The sequence below is a fragment of the Oncorhynchus masou genome, chromosome 25 (genome assembly GCF_036934945.1).
Source record: "Oncorhynchus masou masou isolate Uvic2021 chromosome 25, UVic_Omas_1.1, whole genome shotgun sequence".
NCBI lineage: Eukaryota > Metazoa > Chordata > Actinopteri > Salmoniformes > Salmonidae > Oncorhynchus > Oncorhynchus masou.
This window is the reverse complement of record NC_088236.1, coordinates 35,495,931-35,516,735: the sequence shown is the minus strand read 5'-3', so window position 1 is coordinate 35,516,735 and position 20,805 is coordinate 35,495,931. Positions and strand designations below refer to the sequence as shown.

Here is a 20,805-nt window from a genome sequence, read left to right as displayed (position 1 = left end):
AACCCAAAGTCAGTGGTGCACTAGCAGGTGTTCTCAGGAATCTAAAAGCTACCTCTATCATACCTCGTCTTTCTAGAATGATGCAGTAGTGCCCTCTAGTGCTGTGCAGGACAACAGTTACTTTTAATTTCTCTGTCCAATTCATTCCAAACCTCTCAAAAACACACCTATCATGTTTTCATGATAAATGTAAAACTACAACATCCATTCCATTTGGCCTTTACATTACAAATTATTTTAAATAGAATAGTATAGTTATACTAGCCATAAATTACATCAAGGCAGTCTAAAATATGCATTTTGCTGTTATCCTTTTTGGATCCTAAAACGAATGCCTATAAGTGTCATGGAGAATTGTGTCGGTTTAGAATATATTGAAAAATAAATGTTAGGTTTTAATGTGCGTATTGAGATGCAGTTTGCTTATTTTTGTAACCTCTCACATATGTATTGCATTTGTGTGTTATACAGGAGGCTGTATGAATGTGCAGTTTATTTTCATTAATAGTTTGACTGCACTTTGCTCACTGTTAGGGATGGACGGAGATGAGGACAAAGTTCACAGAAAGCGCATGGGGAGGAGGGGGAGGGAAAAAAATACCTTTTAAAGCATAACAGCAGGTGGAGGGCTAAAACCAGACAGCTCAGCTCAGAACGGAACGAGACGAGGAGAAAAATCAAACGGGGGGAAAATGAAAGCAAACTTTCTCTATTCCTAAACTGAAGGACAGAAATGCAATGATTCCAGAAGCCAATTGCTCTGTTTTTTGTGTAAGCGCATGACTGCAGTGTGTCTGTGTTGGTGCGTGAGTGTGTGTTTGTGACCTGTGGCCTGCGTAGTCTGTGTGCTGTGTTAGTGAGGCAAAGATTAGGCATAAAGCGTAATGGAGGGAGAGGAGAGGAAAGGAGAAGCAGGGCCCGGCCCTGGGCGTCTGTCTGCTCTCCAGGAGCAGTTGATCTGGGCTCTGCTGGGCTCTGGACTGTCCCGGGAGGTCCTGGTCCATGCCCTGGGAGAACTGGAGCGAGAGAGGGTCACCCCTGGAGCAGAGAAGGGGGACAGGGGGGATGGCGAGAGTTCGGAGGAGGGAGAAATGGATTTTCCACCCCCCATATTCCAGGAGCTGGAGGCCCTAGCCCCAGAGGAGGCAGCCAGGCAGAGGGCTCTGGTCGACCAACTGCTTCAGTAAGTAGCTCCCAAATGTCTGCCATCCACCCTATCCTCCCCTTAACAACATATACAGTACATCAATCTCTTCCTTTTATAAAACCTCAAATATTAATACACAAACCCATACAACAACAACAACATAGCCATACCCCTTTGCTGCGCTATTATTCTCACTTTAAAAAAATTATGTCCAACTCATTTGTAAAAAAAAAAAATCTTTAAAACAAATACGTGTTAGGGTGGTTACTTGATTCTGTTCTCCATTCTTTTTCTTCTCTGCTTTCTTTTCCTGTCGTTTTCTGACCAAGCAAAGGTTCCAGAGAGGACAAACAATTGATGGTTTTACCTGGCAGCATCCTTTCTACTCCCTTTCTTCGTCTTTCTCAAATTGTCCCCCTCTCCCCCTTCCTCCCTCGTTCTCCTGCTCCCTCTGAGATCTCTCTTGGCCTCTGAGGTGAATTTAAAGGAGGGTTCCTCCTTTTCTGGTTACTAATTACCCACCCCATCAGGTCTCTCTGTCCATTTAATGAATGAACTACATGCAAGGGCTAAGATTAACAGAAATGTGCTATGTTTGTCTGTGTGTTAGAACAGCTTGAGTGAATATTTACTACTATTTGGAAAAGCCCAATTCATTTCACCACATTTCAAACTACAACATATATCTCAAGATTATGGTTTAACTGGTCATTGTATTTAGCTAAAAGTTGGCCATTTTACAACACCTAGCATGAAACCAACCATGCCTTAGTATAAAATGCATCGAACATAGATAACGCTTTTGTATGTTAATATACATAATACAAATGTTATGTACTATTGCTAGCCGTCAAGGTTTGTGTTGCAGCAAGTAGGCTATCCATATCTTTATGGGTTTTAATTCCAGTGACCAGAGAGAGCTGGACTTTGCCCTGCTGTGCTTCCCCTTATCTCTTATTGTCAACATCCCTCTCTCCCTCCCCCTCTTATTGCATATGTGTTTTGTCTGTGTGTGTGTGTGTCTGTGTGTGATAGGGAGGATCCATGGCGCGTGGCAAAACTAGTGAAGAGCTACATGCAGCAGCATAACCTCCCCCAGAGAGAGGTGGTCGAGTCCACAGGCCTCAACCAGTCCCATCTCTCCCAGCACCTCAACAAAGGCACGCCCATGAAGAACCAGAAACGGGCTGCTTTGTACAGCTGGTACGTCAGGAAGCAGGGCGAGATTAGCCAGCGTGAGTATTTGACCAGCTGATGAGCTGACCCTGCCTTTACTGCACTACAGTATGATATTACAGTCTGGACTCTGAAGTGTAACATTTATAATAGGTCAAATCATGACTACCTCATTCATTAATATTCACAATACATTGCCATAAATCTATACAGTTCTGGGGATTGGGAGCTCTTACACAAGACTGAATCTCAGGATGCGAAGAACAATTATGTCAACGGATCTTTCTTACTCTTCTTTCTCATTCTATGTCCTTCCTTATATCCACTTCCTGGAAAGGTTTCAAATAGTTTTGACATTTGCAAACTTTCCATTTCAATCATGTAATGAAAGTGTGGTCTCCTGCTGTGTTTTCCCAATGATAGCGAAATCACAATCCCTTGTACCCCAATCCTTAGACTGGTAAATCCATCATGATACAGTATTCAATATGTCTATCAACTGTAAACAACTATGGAGGCCCACTGGTCACTGTGAGTCAAATATAGACATGTAAGGTAACATGATACTGTCCACTTTCACATTCCATGTGTAGAGAGACACACAATCTGCATGTCCTACACTCACACACACACGTTGCATTGCAAATGATCTCAAACGCTAATATAAAAACAGATTCCTGTGAATTAGCCCTATTGTTTTAAAGATAAAACAATACTGTCTGAATAATTAACAATACTGATATAACAATATGGATACTATATCAATACAATTGACATTTATCACAAGTCTACAAATATGCTTTCACTGACCACCCCATGCAGAGTTTACTAATGCCAGGCATGCCCTTGGGTCTGGAGAGGAGCAGGGAGAGGATGTGAGGAAGGGACGTAGGAACAGGTTCAAATGGGGACCCGCCTCCCAGCAAATCCTCTTCCACGCCTATGAACGACAGAGGAACCCAAGCAAAGAGGAGAGAGAGGGATTAGTGGAGGAGTGTAACAGGTGAGAGAGAGGGGAGAGGTCAGCTAAAACAGGAAATGTTCCCAGTTCCAGTGCAATGGAGGAACTGCCCCTGTCATTTTAGAGTGTCCCCCTTTAAATAGGTTTCTCTTGCTCTGGGCCCTCTCTGTCTCTCTCTCAGGGCTGAGTGTCTTCAGAGGGGTGTGTCTCCGTCCCAGCTGGCTGGCCTGGGCTCTAACCTGGTGACAGAGGTACGAGTGTACAACTGGTTCGCTAACCGCCGCAAGGAGGAGGCCTTCCGCCATAAACTGGCTCTTGATATGCCTTACAACAGCCAATCAGCAAGCTCCACCAACCACACACTCTCACACAGCCCTGAGCAAGGTAACACTCACCCTCACCAAAGTGAATCAAAATATAATTTCATTTAATCCACAAAGAGCATAATTCATCATTAGTGTTGTCATCAGATGTTGCTTATGTACTATTTTCAGTGCCCTTATACAGAGGAACAGAGCCAAGACTGAAAGGGTGCAGCATTCCCTCCTCCCAGGAAACACCTGATCCTAACTCATTCTAACAGGCTTCCTCTCTTCCAGGCATGAAGTATAGCCAGCAAATCACATGTGACAATCTGGGGTCATCGAGGGGTCACAATGGAGACAGAGGCTTGGGGGGCCGCCTGGCCAGCCCCATTCAACTGGAGCCCAGCCACACACTCCTGGAAACACACCATCACAAACCAGTGAGATCACCTACCATATTATCATTCACCATATCTCACCTCGACACACATTGTTATAACCAGTGAGATAGGAGCAAACAACCTCTCATTGTCACTCATTGTCAACCAGAGATCAGCAACTATGATCACATAATCCCAATCATCACATTACATTGATTATTGGGGCGGCAGGGTAGCCTAGTGGTTAGAGCGTTGGACTAGTAACCGGAAGGTTGCGAGTTCAAACCCCCGAGCTGACAAGGTACAAATCTGTCGTTCTGCCCCTGAACAGGCAGTTAACCCACTGTTCCCAGGCCGTCATTGAAAATAAGAATTTGTTCTTAACTGACTTGCCTGGTTAAATAAAGGTAAAATTAAAAATAAAAAATAAATTTAATTAGTAACTGCAAAACACATCAGTGTGATCACAAACCATAATAAGCAAATTATTTCACAAACCATATTACATCATAATAAGCAAATTACATCACAAACCATATTACATCGTTATATAAGACCATGAGGTCGCTAACCATATATCATCATGTAATGCAGTGAAATCCCAAGCCATATCACATTAAACTAGTGAGATCATAGATTACTTCACGTCATCATAAACCTTTGGGTATACAAAGCATCTCAATCCTCACAAGAATCCATGGCTGTGGTTCTGCCACCAACTTTCCCCATCTCAGGTATCAGGTGGTGGCCCCTTGCCCCCAGTCAGCACCCTGACATCACTGCACAGTCTGTCTTCCTCGCCTGCTCCCCACCATGGACTCATCATGACCTCCCTGCCCAGCGTCATGAGTCTGGGAGAGTCCTCTCTCCTCATAGGTAACTGATTCTACACACAGTCCCCTTCACTCAAACAGCTCTAAGTCAGAGCATAGTTATTTTTAAAACGGTAATTTCAAAACATATCCACTGTATTATATCTTATCCTTTTTCCAGTGATGATCAGAAAGTTGTCAGATATAAAAACCAACTGACATTAACAAAGTAGTCTAGCCTAGTCCATGTTTTCCTGGCCTGTTGCTCAACAGGTCAAACCGTACCTGTCATCAACAACGTGGGAGGCGGGTTCACCACCCTTCAGCCAATCTCTTTCCAGCAGCAGCTTCATTCCACTTCCCAGCAGCAACTCACACAGCAGTTCCAGAGTCACATGGGCCACCACAGTCCTTTCATGGCAACCATGACACAGCTTCCATGTCACAGTAAGGCCACAGTGGCAGAATGTTACTCCTTCATTTGCCCTTTGACAGAAATATAATATGTGAAACAAGGAATGAGTGAGAGCAACCTAATATAACTAGAACTGCTAAAACTAAGGAGGGTTTCATAAAGTATCCATGCACCTGCTCTCAATTTCTCCATTGCAGTGTACAGCAAGTCTGATATGTCCCACTACCCTCCGTCCAGCCTACTGTCCCAAGCAATGGTCATCACTGACAGCAGCAGCCTTGGAACACTGACCAGTCTAACCACAGTCAGACAGGTACTGTGATTCCAAACATTCACCTAAAATTAAAGTGATGCCATTAATAATCAGTTGCATAAGTCTGAGTATACAGGTACAGAAAAGTCTAGACTCACTAGCTAATGATCAGTAGTAGTATTAATGTGGGTTGAATCTACTAATGACTTTTGCATTGGTTAGATTCTGACCACAGACCCTGAGGAGCAGACAGACCAACCCATCCAAGAGGACTCCCTACACCTGCAGTCCCCTTCACCTGTGCCAAGTAAGATGAATCATGTTACTCCAAGTGTAGACTATTTCCCAAAAGATGCAGTTTCTTACACTACACTAAAGGGGAGACTGAAGACATCTAAAAAAGCTACTAAGTGTGTAACACATACAGTACCAGTCAAAAGTTGACACAATTCCAGGGTTTTTCTTTATTTTTACTATTTTCTACATTGTAGAATAATAGTGAAGTCATCAAAACGTTAAATAGTATATATGCAATCATGTAGTAACCAAAAAAAAGTGTTCAACAAAACATTTATTTTCTATTTGAGATTCTTCAAAGTAGCCACCCTTTGCCTTGATGACAGCTTTCGACACGCTTGGCATTCTCTCAACCAGCTTCATGAGGTAGTCACCAGGAATGCATTTCAATTAAACAGGTGTGCCTTGTTAAAAGTTAATTTGTGGAATTTCTTACCTTCTCAATGCGTTTGAGTCAATCAGTTGTGTTGTGACAAGGTAGGGGTGGTATATATAAGAAAGCCCTATTTGGTAAAATACCAAGTCCATATTATGGCAAGAACAGCTCAAATAAACAAAGAGAAACAACAGACCATCATTATTTTAAGACTTGAAAGTCAGTCAACCCAGAAAATGTCAAGAACTTTGAAAGTTTCTTCAAGTGCAGTCGCAAAAACCATCAAACACTATGATGAAACTGGCTCTCATGAGGACCACCACTGGAAAGGAAGATCCAGAGTTACCTCTGCTGCAGAGGATAAGTTCATTAAAAAGTTACCAGCCTCAGAAATTGCAGCCCAAATAAATTCTTCAGAGTTCAAGTAAAAGACACATCTCAACATCAACTGTTCAGAGTTGACTGTGAATCAGGCCTTCATGGTCGAATTCCTGCAAAGAAACCACTACTAAAGGACACCAATAATAAGAAGAGACTTGCTTGGGCCATTAGACCGGTGGAAATCTGTCTGTTGGTCTGAGGCCAAATTTGAGATTTTTTGGTTCCAACTGCCGTCTTTGTGAGACACAGAGTAGGTGAAAGGACGATCTCCGCATGTGTGGTTCCCACCGTGAAGCATGGAGGTGGTGGTGTGATGGCGTGGGGTTGCTTTTCTGGTGACAATGTCAGTGATTTAGTATTTAGAATTCAAAGCACACTTAACCAGCATGGCTACCACAGCATTCTGCAGTGATACGCCATCCCATCTGGTTTGCGCTTAGGGGGACTATCATTTGTTTTTCAACAGGACAATGACCCAAAACACACCTCCAGGCTGTGTAAGGGCTATTTTACCAAGAAGGAGGAGTGCTGCATCAAATGACCTGGCCTCCACAATCACCCGACCTCAACGCCATTGAGATGATTTGAACCGCAGAGTGAAGGAAAAGCAGCCAACAAGTGATCAGCATATGTGGGAACTCCTTCAAGACTTTTGGAAAAGCATTCCAGGTGACTACCTCGTGAAGCTGGTTGAGAGAATGCAAAGCTGTCAAGGCAAAGGGTGGATACTTTGAAGAATCTAAAATCTATTTTGATTTGTTTAACACTTCTTGGTTACTACATGATTCCATGTGTTATTTCATAGTTTTGATGTCTTCAATATCATTCTACAATGTAGAAAAAAATAAAAAAAATAAAGAAAACATCTTGAATGAATAAGTGTGTCCAACCTTATAACTGGTACTGTACTGCAAAGTCATCTTAATACAGCTAGATATTAGTAAATATAACCCATGGTATTCTCTAGTTTCCAGTCAAAATAGGGCACTATAAATGCAGGGATGTAATTGTAATGACAGTAGAGAAACTGGAAATTAATAACTTACCTTCTGTCTTTCTTAGTTTCCTCTGGGAATTTACAGCTGTATCCTCCATCTCAGTCTAGTGAAACTCATCCACCTCACCGCCTCTCCTCTTCGCCAGCAGACATCAACTCCTACATTCCTGCACAGATGGTCTCTACCGCACAGTAGCAACAGAATATAACCACTGTGTAATGTGAACGAGTGGGAGTAGAGGGTGGGTGAAACAAAATAGTTTTTACAGTAAGTAGAGAACTGTAATAGAGATGTAATGCAAATTCTCCAAAGCTACTTCTGCAGTAAAATTTTCCAGAGAAACTAGAACTCATTCTGCTAGATACATAAATCCAGGACAGACTCACTGCCAGTTATCAGTCTCGTCACTTGAATTAGCAGCCTTACTATTAAAGAATGTTGTACTCAGTGTCAGTCTGCTGATCTGAGGTCAGAGATAAACCATTAGAAACAACCACATCTAAATCCATGCAAACAGAGAACGCTGAGCGATTGATCCCCGTTTTACAATAAACATGTATATTATCAATAGAAAAGTGTTTTAATAAAAATGCTCTCAGAATTCTTGACATCAGTGTAAACTGCTTTCTTTACAAAACAAGGCATAGCACTGATTGTGTTTTGGGCAGAGAAAAAATGTCATAAAATATCTGGTGAGACTTACAGTATTCCACATTTCTGAAAGAATGTATTCCATTCCAGAAAATAACAAACTATAAAGTAGTACAACATTGCAGTGATTATTTAAAGAAAATAACAGTGTATGACCTGACCATGTAATAATGAATGCTAAGAACCCCAAGCTACAACAGGTTAACAGTTCTTACAAGCATGGAACTGCCAATATCCCAAATCACAACAAGTGAGTCCAGAAGTCTCTCAGTGCTTTTCTACTTCCTCTTCCACCCTTTCATCTGTGCCTTTTTGTTTCTTTTTCTTCTTCTTGACCTTCAGCGGTAGACTATCTTCCTTGGGGCTCTTTTGGTCCTCCTCCATTTTAGTATAAGGTGAGGCTTCTCCACAGTTCTCAACCTCGCGAGGAACTGTCATTTTCTTATTTTTCTCTGGGACAGGGCTGTTATTACTGTCCTCTCCTTCCTGAACCTTGTATTTCTTCTTCTTCTTCTTCTTCTTCAATTTATCTGAGCTGAGGGACTCCGGCAGAGAAGGTGTAACTGCGCTGGGGAGAGCAGATGATAGGAGGTCTGTAACTGACACTGCCGCCTCTCTCAGTCTCATCTCCAGCTCACTGTCACTGTCACTAGGAGAAAATTGCAGAAACAAACTTACGGTTTATTACAGTAGTATTACAATATGAGATACAGGAATACTTCAATCATGCAATGCTACTGTAAGGATTCCTTCCCAAAGTAGTTATGAAGGTGACATCAAACCACCTCACACATCCCAAAGGTTAAAAGGTCAGGCCTACATAGAACAAGCATCACCTTGAGCTGGGGACAGGCCTACGCCTTACAGGGGGAGGAGGGGGATCAATGGTAAACTCTCCTGGGACAGATGTGGTGAACAGCCGGAAACCTTTCAAAAAAATCAAGAAAAAAGATCAAGACCACACACAGCATTTATATATCGCATCATATTTGACATCATACAGTTCGTAACTACTGCATTAGTTTCAATGTAAAATAATTTCTGGATAAACCCTCACCTTCATCTTCATATTTGGTTGACTGTGTGCAGGGTTTTGTTGTTTCTGCAGATATCACTGAAATGCAACTGAATATCAAATTGCATAGTTAGATTAAAGTTGGCGACTGAAAAGTTGATCGGTGGAGGTAACACGAGGCAAAGGTTAAAGGTAGCTATAATAGTAAAACTGATCTTTCATTAACATTTTCCCATGACAAAGACGAAATACTGTACCTGTCAAGTATAGCACCTAATTTCTTTGCAACGTGCGCACGGAACTCCGGAGTCGTCTGAAGCTCGTTCCCATCATGTTCATGTTTAGATACAGCCACACTGTTGACCATAGCATTACATAAAACACTATTGTTCTGGCGAAGCCAAACGTGAGGCAGAACCTCTATGCATGATGGTGAATCATAATACTGAGGGGATAGCATGCCATTCAGAGAAAAATAACAACTTACCGACGGGATAACTTCCCATTGCTTTCCCCATCTAAAACAACAGTCGTTACATTACTGTTAAGACTTTGCTGCTGTTTTGGGGTAAGATAGTTTAGTGTGTGAAATCTTTAGCCAGCGAGCAAATCTATCTCCCACCCCACGTTTGTTGTTGACTAGCATTAGCTAGCTAAGTTACATCCTGTGGCTAAAGCAAAATGTTATTTAGGCTGAATTTACCTGCCGTGTTGGTATTGTGTGTACCATTAATTCCATATGTGCCAAAACTCCAAGCTGCTTCCTTAAACTTTTCCAGATTTTCATCTTCGCTGCTTGAGTCTTCAACCATCGTTCCAACGGGGGCTGACATGTTGGATCAAGTACATTTGCGGCTACATAGCAATGCAATATGGGTAATGAAGTCTTTCGGGGAGAAATGTACGCCACAGTTAGTGTAGTGAGAGTTTGAGTGAACTTAAGCCAAAATGTATACAGAACATCTGTTTAATTTTTTATTCCTCTCTCTCCTGGCAGTATATCATCTTGCAGAAACATTTAACGGAACATAAAAGGCAATGTTAGGAGGGCTTCCAGTTCTACTTCACCAAGTCTATGGTCCCTGAAATGTTTCATTCAAAAGACAGTACTCTTTGTAGTAATGTTGAATAAAAATCTGTGAAATTTGTCTGTCCTAAAACACATTCATCAATAAATAAAAGTACAATATGCTCAATAAATTCAAAGGGGTTCCAGTTTACACAGTATGCGGGTCCAACTTCAAGAGTGAAAAATTATATCAGTAGCAACCGTGTTGTAAAAGTCATAATTGGTGTTAATTTGGTGGTGCTATTAGAAAAAAAATGGTGGCTGCTTATCACAGACCTTCCATCAGTAAAGGTAAAGAACAGACAGCACAAGACTCTAAAGTGGTTAACATAACAGCCACATCATCATACATACCACAGGAGTTTGGTGATACCTTAATTGGGGGAGGACGGGCTCGTGATAGGCTGGAGCAGAATGAGTGGAACAGTATCAAACACATGGTTTCCATTCGTGCTGTTCCAGCCATTATTTTGAACCGTCCTCCCCTCAGCAGCCTCCACTGATACATACCTTTCACTTGTCATTATGAACTGTATAGTTATAATTTCATAACTAACCTCTCGTGGACAAAGGAAACGGTGAGAATATGTCGAAACTCACGTACAATTATGTGATTACGAGCAGCAGGATTGGGTTTAGGTGGTTCTTAAATTGGTGCTGCGATTTTAAAGCCTGTGTGTGGATGATAAGCGGTTTCCACTAAATTCCACAATACAAACTCAAAATTGTCTATCATAAATATTAATGAAAACAAAAAATGTGCTTTGTGACCATGATAAACACGGGTGAAATTAGCAGAAGGAAGAAGATTTGGCCGTTTCCGTTTCCAAGGGAGGAGACTTCGCACCAAGGTAATCAATTGTTAATGGCATTCCCCCAGAAGTAAAACAATACATTTCACGCTAATTTTTCTTCTGGCTAACCAATTTTATTTTATAGCTGACTGGGATGCTTAGAATGAATTCACAAAAATCTCTTCCAGACAGTTTTCGACATGTTGTTGGACAGATGTGTAGCAGAGCAGAGCTGGACTTCACATTCTCTCACACACAACAAAGCCTCTTGAGCTGAGAAGTCTGAATACAAGGCACATGTAGGTTATATTTAGTTTTGGAAAACTCAGTGTAACTCCAGCAGACACGAACATACGACAAGCACATTTACAAATGCTAAACACGTAACAGACCAGGGGTGTTGTCTGTCACTTACTACCCCCCTGCCCACCATTGCCCTCAGAACAGCCTAAATTTGTCAGGGCATGAACTCTACAAGGTGTATAAAGCATTCCACAGGAATCCTGGCCCATGTTGACTCCAATGCTTCCCACATTTGTGTCAATTTGGCTGGATGTCCTTTAGGTGGTGGACCATTCTTGATATACACAGGAAAATGTTGAGCGTGGAAAAACCCAGCAGTGTTCGTGACACAAACCTGACGTCTACTACCATACCCCGTTCAAAGGCACTTAAATATTTTGTTGTGTCCACTTAAAAGTCCTTCTTTAACCATCATCTACACTGATTGAAATGGATTTAAGTGATTTTTTTTATTTTACCTTTATTTAACCAGGCAAGTCAGTTAAGAACAAATTCTTATTTTCAATGACGGCCTGGGAACAGTGGGTTAACTGCTTGTTCAGGGGCAGAACGGGGGTTTGAACTCTCAACCTTCCGGTTACTAGTCCAACGCTCTAACCACTAGGCTACACTGCCGCCCCAGGGATCATAGCTTTTACCTGGTTAGCCAGTCATGGAAAGACCAGGTGTTCATAATGTTTTGTGCTCTGTGTATATAGCTAGAGGGGTGACATGGGACAACCAAACTAATAATACAGCTTCTACACCAAGGCAAGATGTCAAATTAACGGAGCATCTGTTAGTCTCAAAGCTGAATATACAGTTTAGCCCACTATCTGAGGAACGAAGACATACCAAAGGATCACGATTGCTACTTGAGCAGAATGAGTAGTTAAAAATTGACAACCAGAACCAAACTATTGTTCAATGAAATTAGGTAGTATCACAGTTGTAATTAGCTTGCAATCCAATTGTGCCATCTGTCAACCCTTGTGTATAAAAGAACAAGTCCTGGTCAACTTCAATCATTGTTCATCTTACGGGCTGCAAATGACCGGTATTTAACATTCAGATTGGGATCATGTAATGTTCCCTTATCCCTCTGTAGAGCTGTCTGGTAACAGTTGACTAAACATAATACAACTCAAAAACAAGGATATTACAGCAAATACTGAACTCAAAGCAGATTGAAATAAGCAGTAACCATTTAAATGTGGAAACATTAGAAAAGACAAAGGAAAACATGTCAATCACTCTTTTATAATGTTGAACTAGAGATTCCTGAGTCCAAGCAACAGATGCGTACGAGGTATCAAATAAATGAAGCAACCTGTTTGGAAGGTAGATATGGTCCTTTTTCCCCAAACCTGGGGCTGGTAAAGTTTGTTGGAATGTCTGAAGTGGAGAAAGTACACTCCTGTTCCCAAAAGAGCTACATGATGGTTGTATTCAGGGGCAATGTGACCCCTGCGTTGCATTGCACACAAGAAGCTAATCTTCAGACACTACTGGCCCCCATCGTAGGCGTAGTCTGCCTTATTGTGCATGATCAGTTTGTTGTCCACAAAATAGAAGCTGTCGGACCTGGTCTCATACGGGTGCTCCACCATTAGGCCAACTTAAAAGAGACAAAAAAATAAGGGAAATTCAGTTTGCAAATGACTTCATAAGGAACAGCAGAACACACATATCACTGACTAAAAAAGTAAATTACTGCTGTTCAGCGCACCAAAACAAACAACCTGTAGAGGAACCATTTGACTGTCTAGTATCCACATTCCTCCCCTTACGAGAGTTGTCCGACTGGCTCTGTATGGATGTGGATAGTATAGACTTATAGACTTGGCCAGCTATGCTCTGGCCAGTCTGAGCTTTAGCTTGTAGGGACACACACAGGCTACAACAAAGTTGATAGACGAAATGAGAAAGATGCACTACCACTATTAGACTTACTGAGGTCCTCATGGAGCTGGGGAAACTCATAGATGTGTTCGCAAGTGTTCCGGCTGTTTGGGATGCAGAATCCGAAGTCAAAGTCAAAGTTCTTGAGAACTTTATTCTGGAAATAATGCCTCTCTATCATGCGAAAGCTGTTAACAGGCCGGTCCCCCACGGTGAACTCCACACTGAAAGCAGAGTAGAAAGAGGCACTTGAGATACTAGCAGGGACATGCTGAACATAACTGTGGGTGGTATCTGCATTCATTTGCGTCAACTACTTGAATTGTAGATTTATTCATTGACCATCTATATTCCTTTTTATAGTCCAAAAGTAGGATGATTCTTTCAATAGTTGTTCCCAGCTATGTGCTCTGCCAAATTCTCTCTGTTGTAGTTTAGGTGGTTGCCGGTACTGCAGGACTTAGTTTCTTGTGCTGGTAAGCCACACCAGCAAACGAAACAGTTCAGAATTTGTTAGCATAAGAGAAAGCACATACTATGGAACATTTAGGCCTTACCAAAGTATGTGATTTTTCAATGATGAGTCATGTGACTTCTAACAATGATAATGCATGTGATGTTTCCTGTTTAATCCACTGCCTTACGTTGCACCAACATTCCGCAGTCTGAGGAAGGCTGGCGTGAACTGATAGCGCACAAAGCGCCCAGCACTGGCGTCTCCATCTCCATTCTCCTCATCTTCAGGGTCTGATAAAGACAACATGGATTCAAATGTAATTGCCATCCAAATAAGTGACAAAAGGTCATCTCGGATTTCAACCTAAAATTATAGCTACAACATTTGCACAAGGACTACATTCATTATCATAGAAGGAATAACTTGGCTTGTTTTGTTTTACTTGAAATAATACAGATTAATTTAGTCTGGGGCCCTTCGGAGTAGACTCAGCAATATGACACACAGCGGGGCAACTTCATGCTTACTAAACTAATGCTCAAATCTCCCAAAACTATGGGCTGTCCCAATATATACCTTCCAATGAGGCAAGTCCACATTGTAAAGAGCCAAGTGTCATGTGTGGCAGCTTTCAGCAGTTGTTTTGTGTCCCAACCTAACACCACCAGTGCACCGGTTAGCAGTGATTGCAATGGTTTCAGCAACTGGGGTGTCTCACAGATTGAGCCTGGTGCCCTGTTCAAGCTGATAGCAACCCCAGCTTGATTTCTATAAGCAGAAAGTCACCCCAGTGTGTATTATGATGGCATATTGCTGAGTATACCTTTAAAATGTGGCCTATCCAAGATCTGTCACTTATGTTGTGGCAAAGTGTTGTGGAAAAGTTTAAACTTACCACAGCTGTGAGGTTTAGCAATCTCGAAGAGCACTGACCCAGTCTCCAGATCTCTGATCTTGAAACGTGTGAAGTCAATATTGTAGACATTGTCCTCAGGTTTACATAGATAATCTGGAAGGAAATTCATAGTAAGCAGCACATACAGACAGGGAATCTGGTATGTCCACAGATTCTTTGTTTGGCTTCCTCAAAACAGTGGTGCAAACTTAGCTAGCTAGTTAAAGTCAACTGACTCACTACAAAGCGAGTTATGCAGTGTTTGCAGCCAAATCAAGTTAGCCAACTAGTTAACACATTAACTAGCTAGATGAGCTAGAAAAATAATAGATAGCTACATTGATTAACTTGAATCTTATCCAAATCACATCTATCATCATCTCCAATCAATCCACTCCATACTAGCTACAGATTGTTACACCAGATTTACACAAAGATTTTTGGTATCCATTACCGGGAGTTACAGGTTAAGTACTGTGTAGTACACAGAATTTTCAACCAACCTTTACGATACTATCTTCGTTCTTGATTCGGCCAAACATGTACACTGAACAAAAATAAAACGCAACAACTTCAAAGCTTGGGTATCAGTATAAGGGAATCAGTCAATTGAAATAAATTAGGCCCTAATCTATGGATTTCATATGACTGAGAATACAGATATGCATCTGTTGGTCACAGATACCTTAAAAATAAAGACAGGGGCATGGATCAGAAAACCAGTTAGTGTCTGGAGTGACCACCATTTGCTTCATGTAGAACGACACATTTCCTTTGCATAGAGTTGATCAGGCTGTTGATTGTGGCCTGTGCGAAGTTGCTGGATATTTACATTTTAGTAATTTATCAGATGCTCTTATCCAGAGTGACTTACAGTAGTGAATGCATACATTTTCATTGGTACTGGTTCCCCGTGGGAGTCGAACCCACAACCCTGGCGTTGCAAGTGCCATACACTACCAAATGAGCCACACAGGACAACAGGATATTGGCGGGAACTGGAACACGCTGTCGTACACGTCGATCCAGCGCATGCCAAACATGCTCAATGGGTGACATGTCTGGTGAGTATGCAGGCCATGGAAGAACTGGGACATTTTCAGCTTCCAGGAATTGTGTACAGATCCTTGTAACATGGGGCCGTGTATTATCATGCTGAAACATGAGGTGATGAGGCGGATGAATGTCACGGTATCTCTGTGCATTCAAATTGCCATCAATAAAATGTAATTGTCTTAATTGTACGTAGCTTATGCCTGCCCATACTATAACCCCACAATGGGGCACTCTGCCATCTGCCCGATACAGTTGAAACCGGGATCCAGTCATGAAAAGCACATCTCCAGCATGCCAGTAGCCATCAAAGGTCAGCATATGCCCACTGAAGTTGTTTACGACGCCAAAATGCAGTCAGGTCAAGACCCTGGTGAGGACAACAAGCATGCAGATTAGCTTCCCCGAGGCAGTTTCTGAAAGGTTGTTGCAAAAGTTCTTCAGTTGTGCAAGCTAAGTTTCATCAGGCGTCCGAGTGGCTGGTCCCAGACGATCCCACAGGTAAAGAAGTCAGATGTTGAGGTCCTGGGCTGGCGTGGTTACACAAGGTCTGCGGTTGTGAGGCCAGTTGCACGTACTGCCAAATTCTCAAAAATGTTAAATGAACATTAAATTATTTGACATTCCTACAGTCAGCATGCCAATTGCACACTCCTTCAAAACTTGAGACATCAGTGGCATTGACTTGTGCCAAAAATGCACATTTTAGAGAGGCCTTTTATTGTCCCCCGCACAAAGTGCACCTGTGTAACAATCATGCTGTTTAATCAGCTTCTTGATATGCCACACCTGTCAGGTCTATGGTTTATCTTGGCAAAGGAAATATGCTCACTAAAGGGGATATAAACAAATTTGTGCACATAATTTTAGAGAAATACACTTGTGTGTATGGAACATTTCTGGGATCTTATTTCAGCTCATGAAACATGGGACCAACACCAGTTGCAGGTGGAGCGTTTGAATTAAAAAAAGCTATTTTATTAAAATAAATCGTTTTTTTAACATTAAAGTAATCCAACAATGTGTATGCCGCCATCTTGGCTATTTAAAATCTTCACTGATTGATTTAACGTTAGACAGGTGGGTCCACCTCAAATTCAAATACACCACCTACAACTGTTCTACATCAAACAGTAACTCCCGGTAATGGAAACCAGAAATATTGTTACATCACATTATCTGCTTTAACAATCTGTAGCTAACTCCATACATACCCCGTGTAACAGCACAAAGACCAAGGATTTCATCTGGTGTGATGTCTCTTCCTAGCGCCCTGAGCTCATCCTCTGTAATAAAAGGCCGCTGTTTATCCGTTTGATTTCGTTGCGACTTGAGTCTCTTCATCACATCTCCACCGGACTTTCGATCCCTGGAATTTACCGCCAGCCCCATATCGGTGTCCGGTCCTTTAACTGTGGCTGCCGTCTCGTTCCGAGAGTTTGAGTCGCTCATGTCTTGGTTGTTCTGTGTTTATTTAGTCAACTGCAACTTTCCCTAAATTCAAGATGGCGAAGCGTCTCTATGGAGAACCTATGCTGAGAACAGTCGATTGTAATTGGCTGAAAACGGTAGGTGGTTACCATAGTTACCAGTAGGGCGGGATGTTCAAAAACGTTACAAGGTAAAAAAAAATGTTTTTGATCTTTAACCTAGGTTGCAGATAAATGGAATCCCAACCAGGGAACCTTATGCCTTATGGCTAACGAGACGTGGTGTGATCACAAAAACATACAGGAACTCAAATCCTTCTGTTCACCTGATTTAGAATTCCTCACAATCAAATGTCGACCGCATTATCTACCAAGGGAATTCTCTTCGATTATAATCACAGCCGTATATTTTCCCCCCAAGCAGACACATCGATGGCTCTGAACAAACTTTATTTGACTCTTTGCAAACTGGAATCCATACATCCTGAGGCTGCATTCATTGTAGCTGGGGATTTTAACAAGGCTAATCTGAAAACAAGACTCCCTAAATTGTATCAGCATATCGATTGCGCAACCAGGGCTGGCAAAACCTTGGATCATTGCTATTCTAACTTCCGCGACGCATATAAGGCCCTGCCCCACCCTCCTTTCGGAAAAGCTGACCACGACTCCATTTTGTTGATCCCTGCCTACAGACAGAAACTAAAACAAGAAGCTCCCACGCTGAGGTCTGTCCAACGCTGGTCCGACCAATCTGATTCCACACTCCAAGACTGCTTCCATCACGTGGACTGGGATATGTTTCGTATTGCGTCAGACAACAACATTGACGAATACGCTGATTCGGTGTGCGTGTTCATTAGAACTTGCGTTGAAGATGTCGTTCCCATAGCAACGATTAAAACATTCCCAAACCAGAAACCGTGGATTGATGGCAGCATTCGAGTGAAACTGAAAGCGCGAACCACTGCTTTTAATCAGGGCAAGGTGACTGGAAACATGACCGAATACAAACAGTGTAGCTATTCCCTCCGCAAGGCAATCAAACAAGCTAAGCGTCAGCATAGAGACAAAGTAGAATCTCAATTCAACGGCTCAGACACAAGAGGTATGTGGCAGGGTCTACAGTCAATCACGGATTACAAAAAGAAAACCGGCCCCGTCACGGACCAGGATGTCTTGCTCCCAGGCAGACTAAATAACTTTTTTGCCTGCTTTGAGGACAATACAGTGCCACTGACATGGCCTGCAACGAAAACATGCGGACTCTCCTTCACTGCAGCCGAGGTGAGTAAAACATTTAAACGTGTTAACCCTAGCAAGGCTGCAGGCCCAGACGGCATCCCCAGCCGCGCCCTCAGAGCATGCGCAGACCAGCTGGCTGGTGTGTTCACGGACATATTCAATCAATCCCTATCCCAGTCTGTTGTTCCCACGTGCTTCAAGAGGGCCACCATTGTTCCTGTTCCCAAGAAAGCTAAGGTAACTGAGCTAAACGACTACCGCACCGTAGCACTCACTTCCGTCATCATGAAGTGCTTTGAGAGACTAGTCAAGGACCATATCACCTCCACCCTACCTGACACCCTAGACCCACTCCAATTTGCTTACCGCCCAAATAGGTCCACAGACGATGCAATCTCAACCACACTGCACACTGCCCTAACCCATCTGGACAAGAGGAATACCTATGTGAGAATGCTGTTCATCGACTACAGCTCGGCATTTAACACCATAGTACCCTCTAAGCTCGTCATCAAGCTCGAGACCCTGGGTCTCGACCCCGCCCTGTGCAACTGGGTACTGGACTTCCTGACGGGCCGCACCCAGGTGGTGTGAGGGTAGGCAACAACATCTCCACCCCGCTGATCCTCAACACTGGGGCCCCAAAAGGATGCGTTCTGAGCCCTCTCCTGTACTCCCTGTTCACCCACGGCTGCTTGGCCACGCACGCCTCCAACTCAATCATCAAGTTTGCGGACTACACAACAGTGGTAGGCTTGATTACCAACAACGACGAGACGGCCTACAGGGAGGAGGTGAGGGCCCTCGGAGTGTGGTGTCAGGAAAATAACCTCACACTCAATGTCAACAAAACTAAGGAGATGATTGTGGACTTCAGGAAACAGCAGAGGGAACACCCCCCCTATCCACATCGATGGAACAGTAGTGGAGAGGGTAGTAAGTTTTAAGTTCCTCGGCATACACATCACAGACAAACTGAATTGGTCCACCCACACAGACAGCATCGTGAAGAAGGCGCAGCAGCGCCTCTTCAAACTCAGGAGGCTGAAGAAATTCAGCTTGTCACCAAAAGCACTCACAAACTTCTACAGATGCACAATCGAGAGCATCCTGGCGGGCTGTATCACCGCCTTGTACGGCAACTGCTCCGCCCACAACCGTAAGGCTCTCCAGAGGGTAGTGAGGTCTGCACAACGCATCACCGGGGGCAAACTACCTGCCCTCCAGGACACCTACACCACCCGATGTTACAGGAAGGCCATAAAGATCATCAAGGACAACAACCACCCGAGCCACTGCCTGTTCACCCCTCTATCATCCAGAAGGCGAGGTCAGTACAGGTGCATCAAAGCTGGGACCGAGAGACTGAAAAACAGCTTCTATCTCAAGGCCATCAGACTGTTAAACAGCCACCACTAACATTGAGTGGCTGCTGCCAACACACTGACTCAACTCCAGCCACTTTAATAATGGGAATTGATGGGAAATTATGTAAAATATATCACTAGCCACTTTAAACAATGCTACCTAATATAATGTTTACATACCCTACATTATTCATCTCATATGTATATGTATATACTGTACTCTCATCTACTGCATCTTTATGTAATACATGTATAACTAGCCACTTTAACTATGCCACTTTGTTTACATACTCATCTCATATGTATATACTGTACTCGATACCATCTACTGTATCTTGCCTATGCTGCTCTGTACCATCACTCATTCATATATCTTTATGTACATATTCTTTATCCCCTTACACTTGTGTGTATAAGACAGTAGTTTTGGAATTGTTAGTTAGATTACTTGTTGGTTATTACTGCATTGTCAGAACTAGAAGCACAAGCATTTCGCTACACTAGCATTAACATCTGCTAAGCATGTGTATGTGACAAATAAAATTTGATTTAATGAAAATGATTTCACTATAACAATGTAGTTAAGTTTGCCCATGCTTTTTATTCATCATCTCTCAAACGCATTACTGCCATTTCATCCTTACCGACCATACATTTCCCAATTCCCCCCCCCCCCATAGAAATATAATAGGAGTTCTCATTATTTGTGACGACTGCAGTATCTCAGTGATACAGCATGTTGAACCATTCAGTTGAGGGCGGGGTACTGCAATAACCCTAAGGATAGTAGAACATGGGATAAATTATAAAGAAACAATTTGCTAAAACACCAGTTAGATAAAATAGCACAGTTATTAAGAAGAGACAGCATTTATCAGCAGTTCCTACTTTGTAGATGTTATTTGCAGAGCTAAAACTGAGGAAGGTGGGGGGCATCTCAAGTTACTCCATCAGTCCACCTGAAGCTCTCAGGGCTGGGAAAAATCAATAAGGAGAGTAGGATTCCTTATTGGCATTGATCACTCTCACACACATTCATACATACTCTGTGATTGTGACTGTGTGTGGAGCACAAGAGTGTATGATTGTTGTCTGTCTGTACCTCAGTGGGGATAATGGGAGAGTGATGCAGCTAAATGTAATT

The 20,805-nt window shown here is 42.6% G+C and overlaps 3 protein-coding genes across 4 annotated transcripts; 1 reads left to right on the top strand and 2 right to left on the bottom strand.

Moving 5' to 3' along the window:
- The first annotated feature begins 618 nt into the window (after window positions 1-618).
- Window positions 619-8,109, top strand: hnf1a (HNF1 homeobox a). Of its 2 annotated transcripts, none has more exons than XM_064937484.1 (10): window positions 619-1,183; window positions 2,183-2,382; window positions 3,146-3,326; window positions 3,466-3,668; window positions 3,884-4,029; window positions 4,704-4,845; window positions 5,055-5,228; window positions 5,394-5,509; window positions 5,672-5,756; window positions 7,566-8,109. In XM_064937484.1, the coding sequence occupies exons 1-10, from the start codon at window positions 885-887 to the stop codon at window positions 7,694-7,696; spliced, it is 1,677 nt and encodes a 558-aa protein (XP_064793556.1). In that variant the 5' UTR covers window positions 619-884; the 3' UTR covers window positions 7,697-8,109. The 2 variants fall into 2 exon arrangements, with proteins under 2 accessions (XP_064793556.1, XP_064793557.1); XM_064937485.1 differs by lacking the exon at window positions 7,566-8,109 and adding an exon at window positions 6,970-7,135.
- c25h12orf43 (chromosome 25 C12orf43 homolog) lies at window positions 8,063-10,046 on the bottom strand. The gene is made up of 6 exons (XM_064937486.1): window positions 9,871-10,046; window positions 9,655-9,685; window positions 9,425-9,523; window positions 9,210-9,277; window positions 8,989-9,079; window positions 8,063-8,801 (listed from the first exon to the last, which is right to left on the bottom strand). Exons 1-6 carry the CDS (start codon window positions 9,998-10,000, stop codon window positions 8,420-8,422), a joined length of 801 nt encoding a protein of 266 aa, XP_064793558.1. The 5' UTR covers window positions 10,001-10,046; the 3' UTR covers window positions 8,063-8,419.
- A 78-nt stretch (window positions 10,047-10,124) lies between these two features.
- Window positions 10,125-17,137, bottom strand: LOC135514195 (protein unc-119 homolog B-like). The gene is made up of 5 exons (XM_064937487.1): window positions 16,834-17,137; window positions 14,567-14,680; window positions 13,859-13,961; window positions 13,266-13,438; window positions 10,125-12,930 (listed from the first exon to the last, which is right to left on the bottom strand). Exons 1-5 carry the CDS (start codon window positions 17,069-17,071, stop codon window positions 12,818-12,820), a joined length of 741 nt encoding a protein of 246 aa, XP_064793559.1. The 5' UTR covers window positions 17,072-17,137; the 3' UTR covers window positions 10,125-12,817.
- Between the last annotated feature and the right edge of the window lie 3,668 nt (window positions 17,138-20,805).

Bases quoted from the DNA above. Each gene is read 5' to 3' on its own strand.
- LOC135514195 (XM_064937487.1), bottom strand. From the start codon at position 17,071: ATGAGCGACTCAAACTCTCGGAACGAGACGGCAGCCACAGTTAAAGGA. The intron at 14,681-16,833 runs GTATGTATGGAG...ATTTCCTTCCAG, and splicing joins TCTTTGTGCTGTTACACGGG to ATTATCTATGTAAACCTGAG. The intron at 12,931-13,265 runs GTAAGTCTAATA...GTCTCTTTTAAG, and splicing joins CCAGCTCCATGAGGACCTCA to TTGGCCTAATGGTGGAGCAC.
- c25h12orf43 (XM_064937486.1), bottom strand. From the start codon at position 10,000: ATGTCAGCCCCCGTTGGAACGATGGTTGAAGACTCAAGCAGCGAAGAT. The intron at 9,686-9,870 runs GTAAATTCAGCC...CTGTTGTTTTAG, and splicing joins ACACAATACCAACACGGCAG to ATGGGGAAAGCAATGGGAAG. The intron at 8,802-8,988 runs GTGATGCTTGTT...ATTTTCTCCTAG, and splicing joins AGGCCTGTCCCCAGCTCAAG to TGACAGTGACAGTGAGCTGG.
- hnf1a (XM_064937484.1), top strand. From the start codon at position 885: ATGGAGGGAGAGGAGAGGAAAGGAGAAGCAGGGCCCGGCCCTGGGCGT. The intron at 2,383-3,145 runs GTGAGTATTTGA...CACCCCATGCAG, and splicing joins GCAGGGCGAGATTAGCCAGC to AGTTTACTAATGCCAGGCAT. The intron at 4,846-5,054 runs GTAACTGATTCT...GTTGCTCAACAG, and splicing joins AGAGTCCTCTCTCCTCATAG to GTCAAACCGTACCTGTCATC.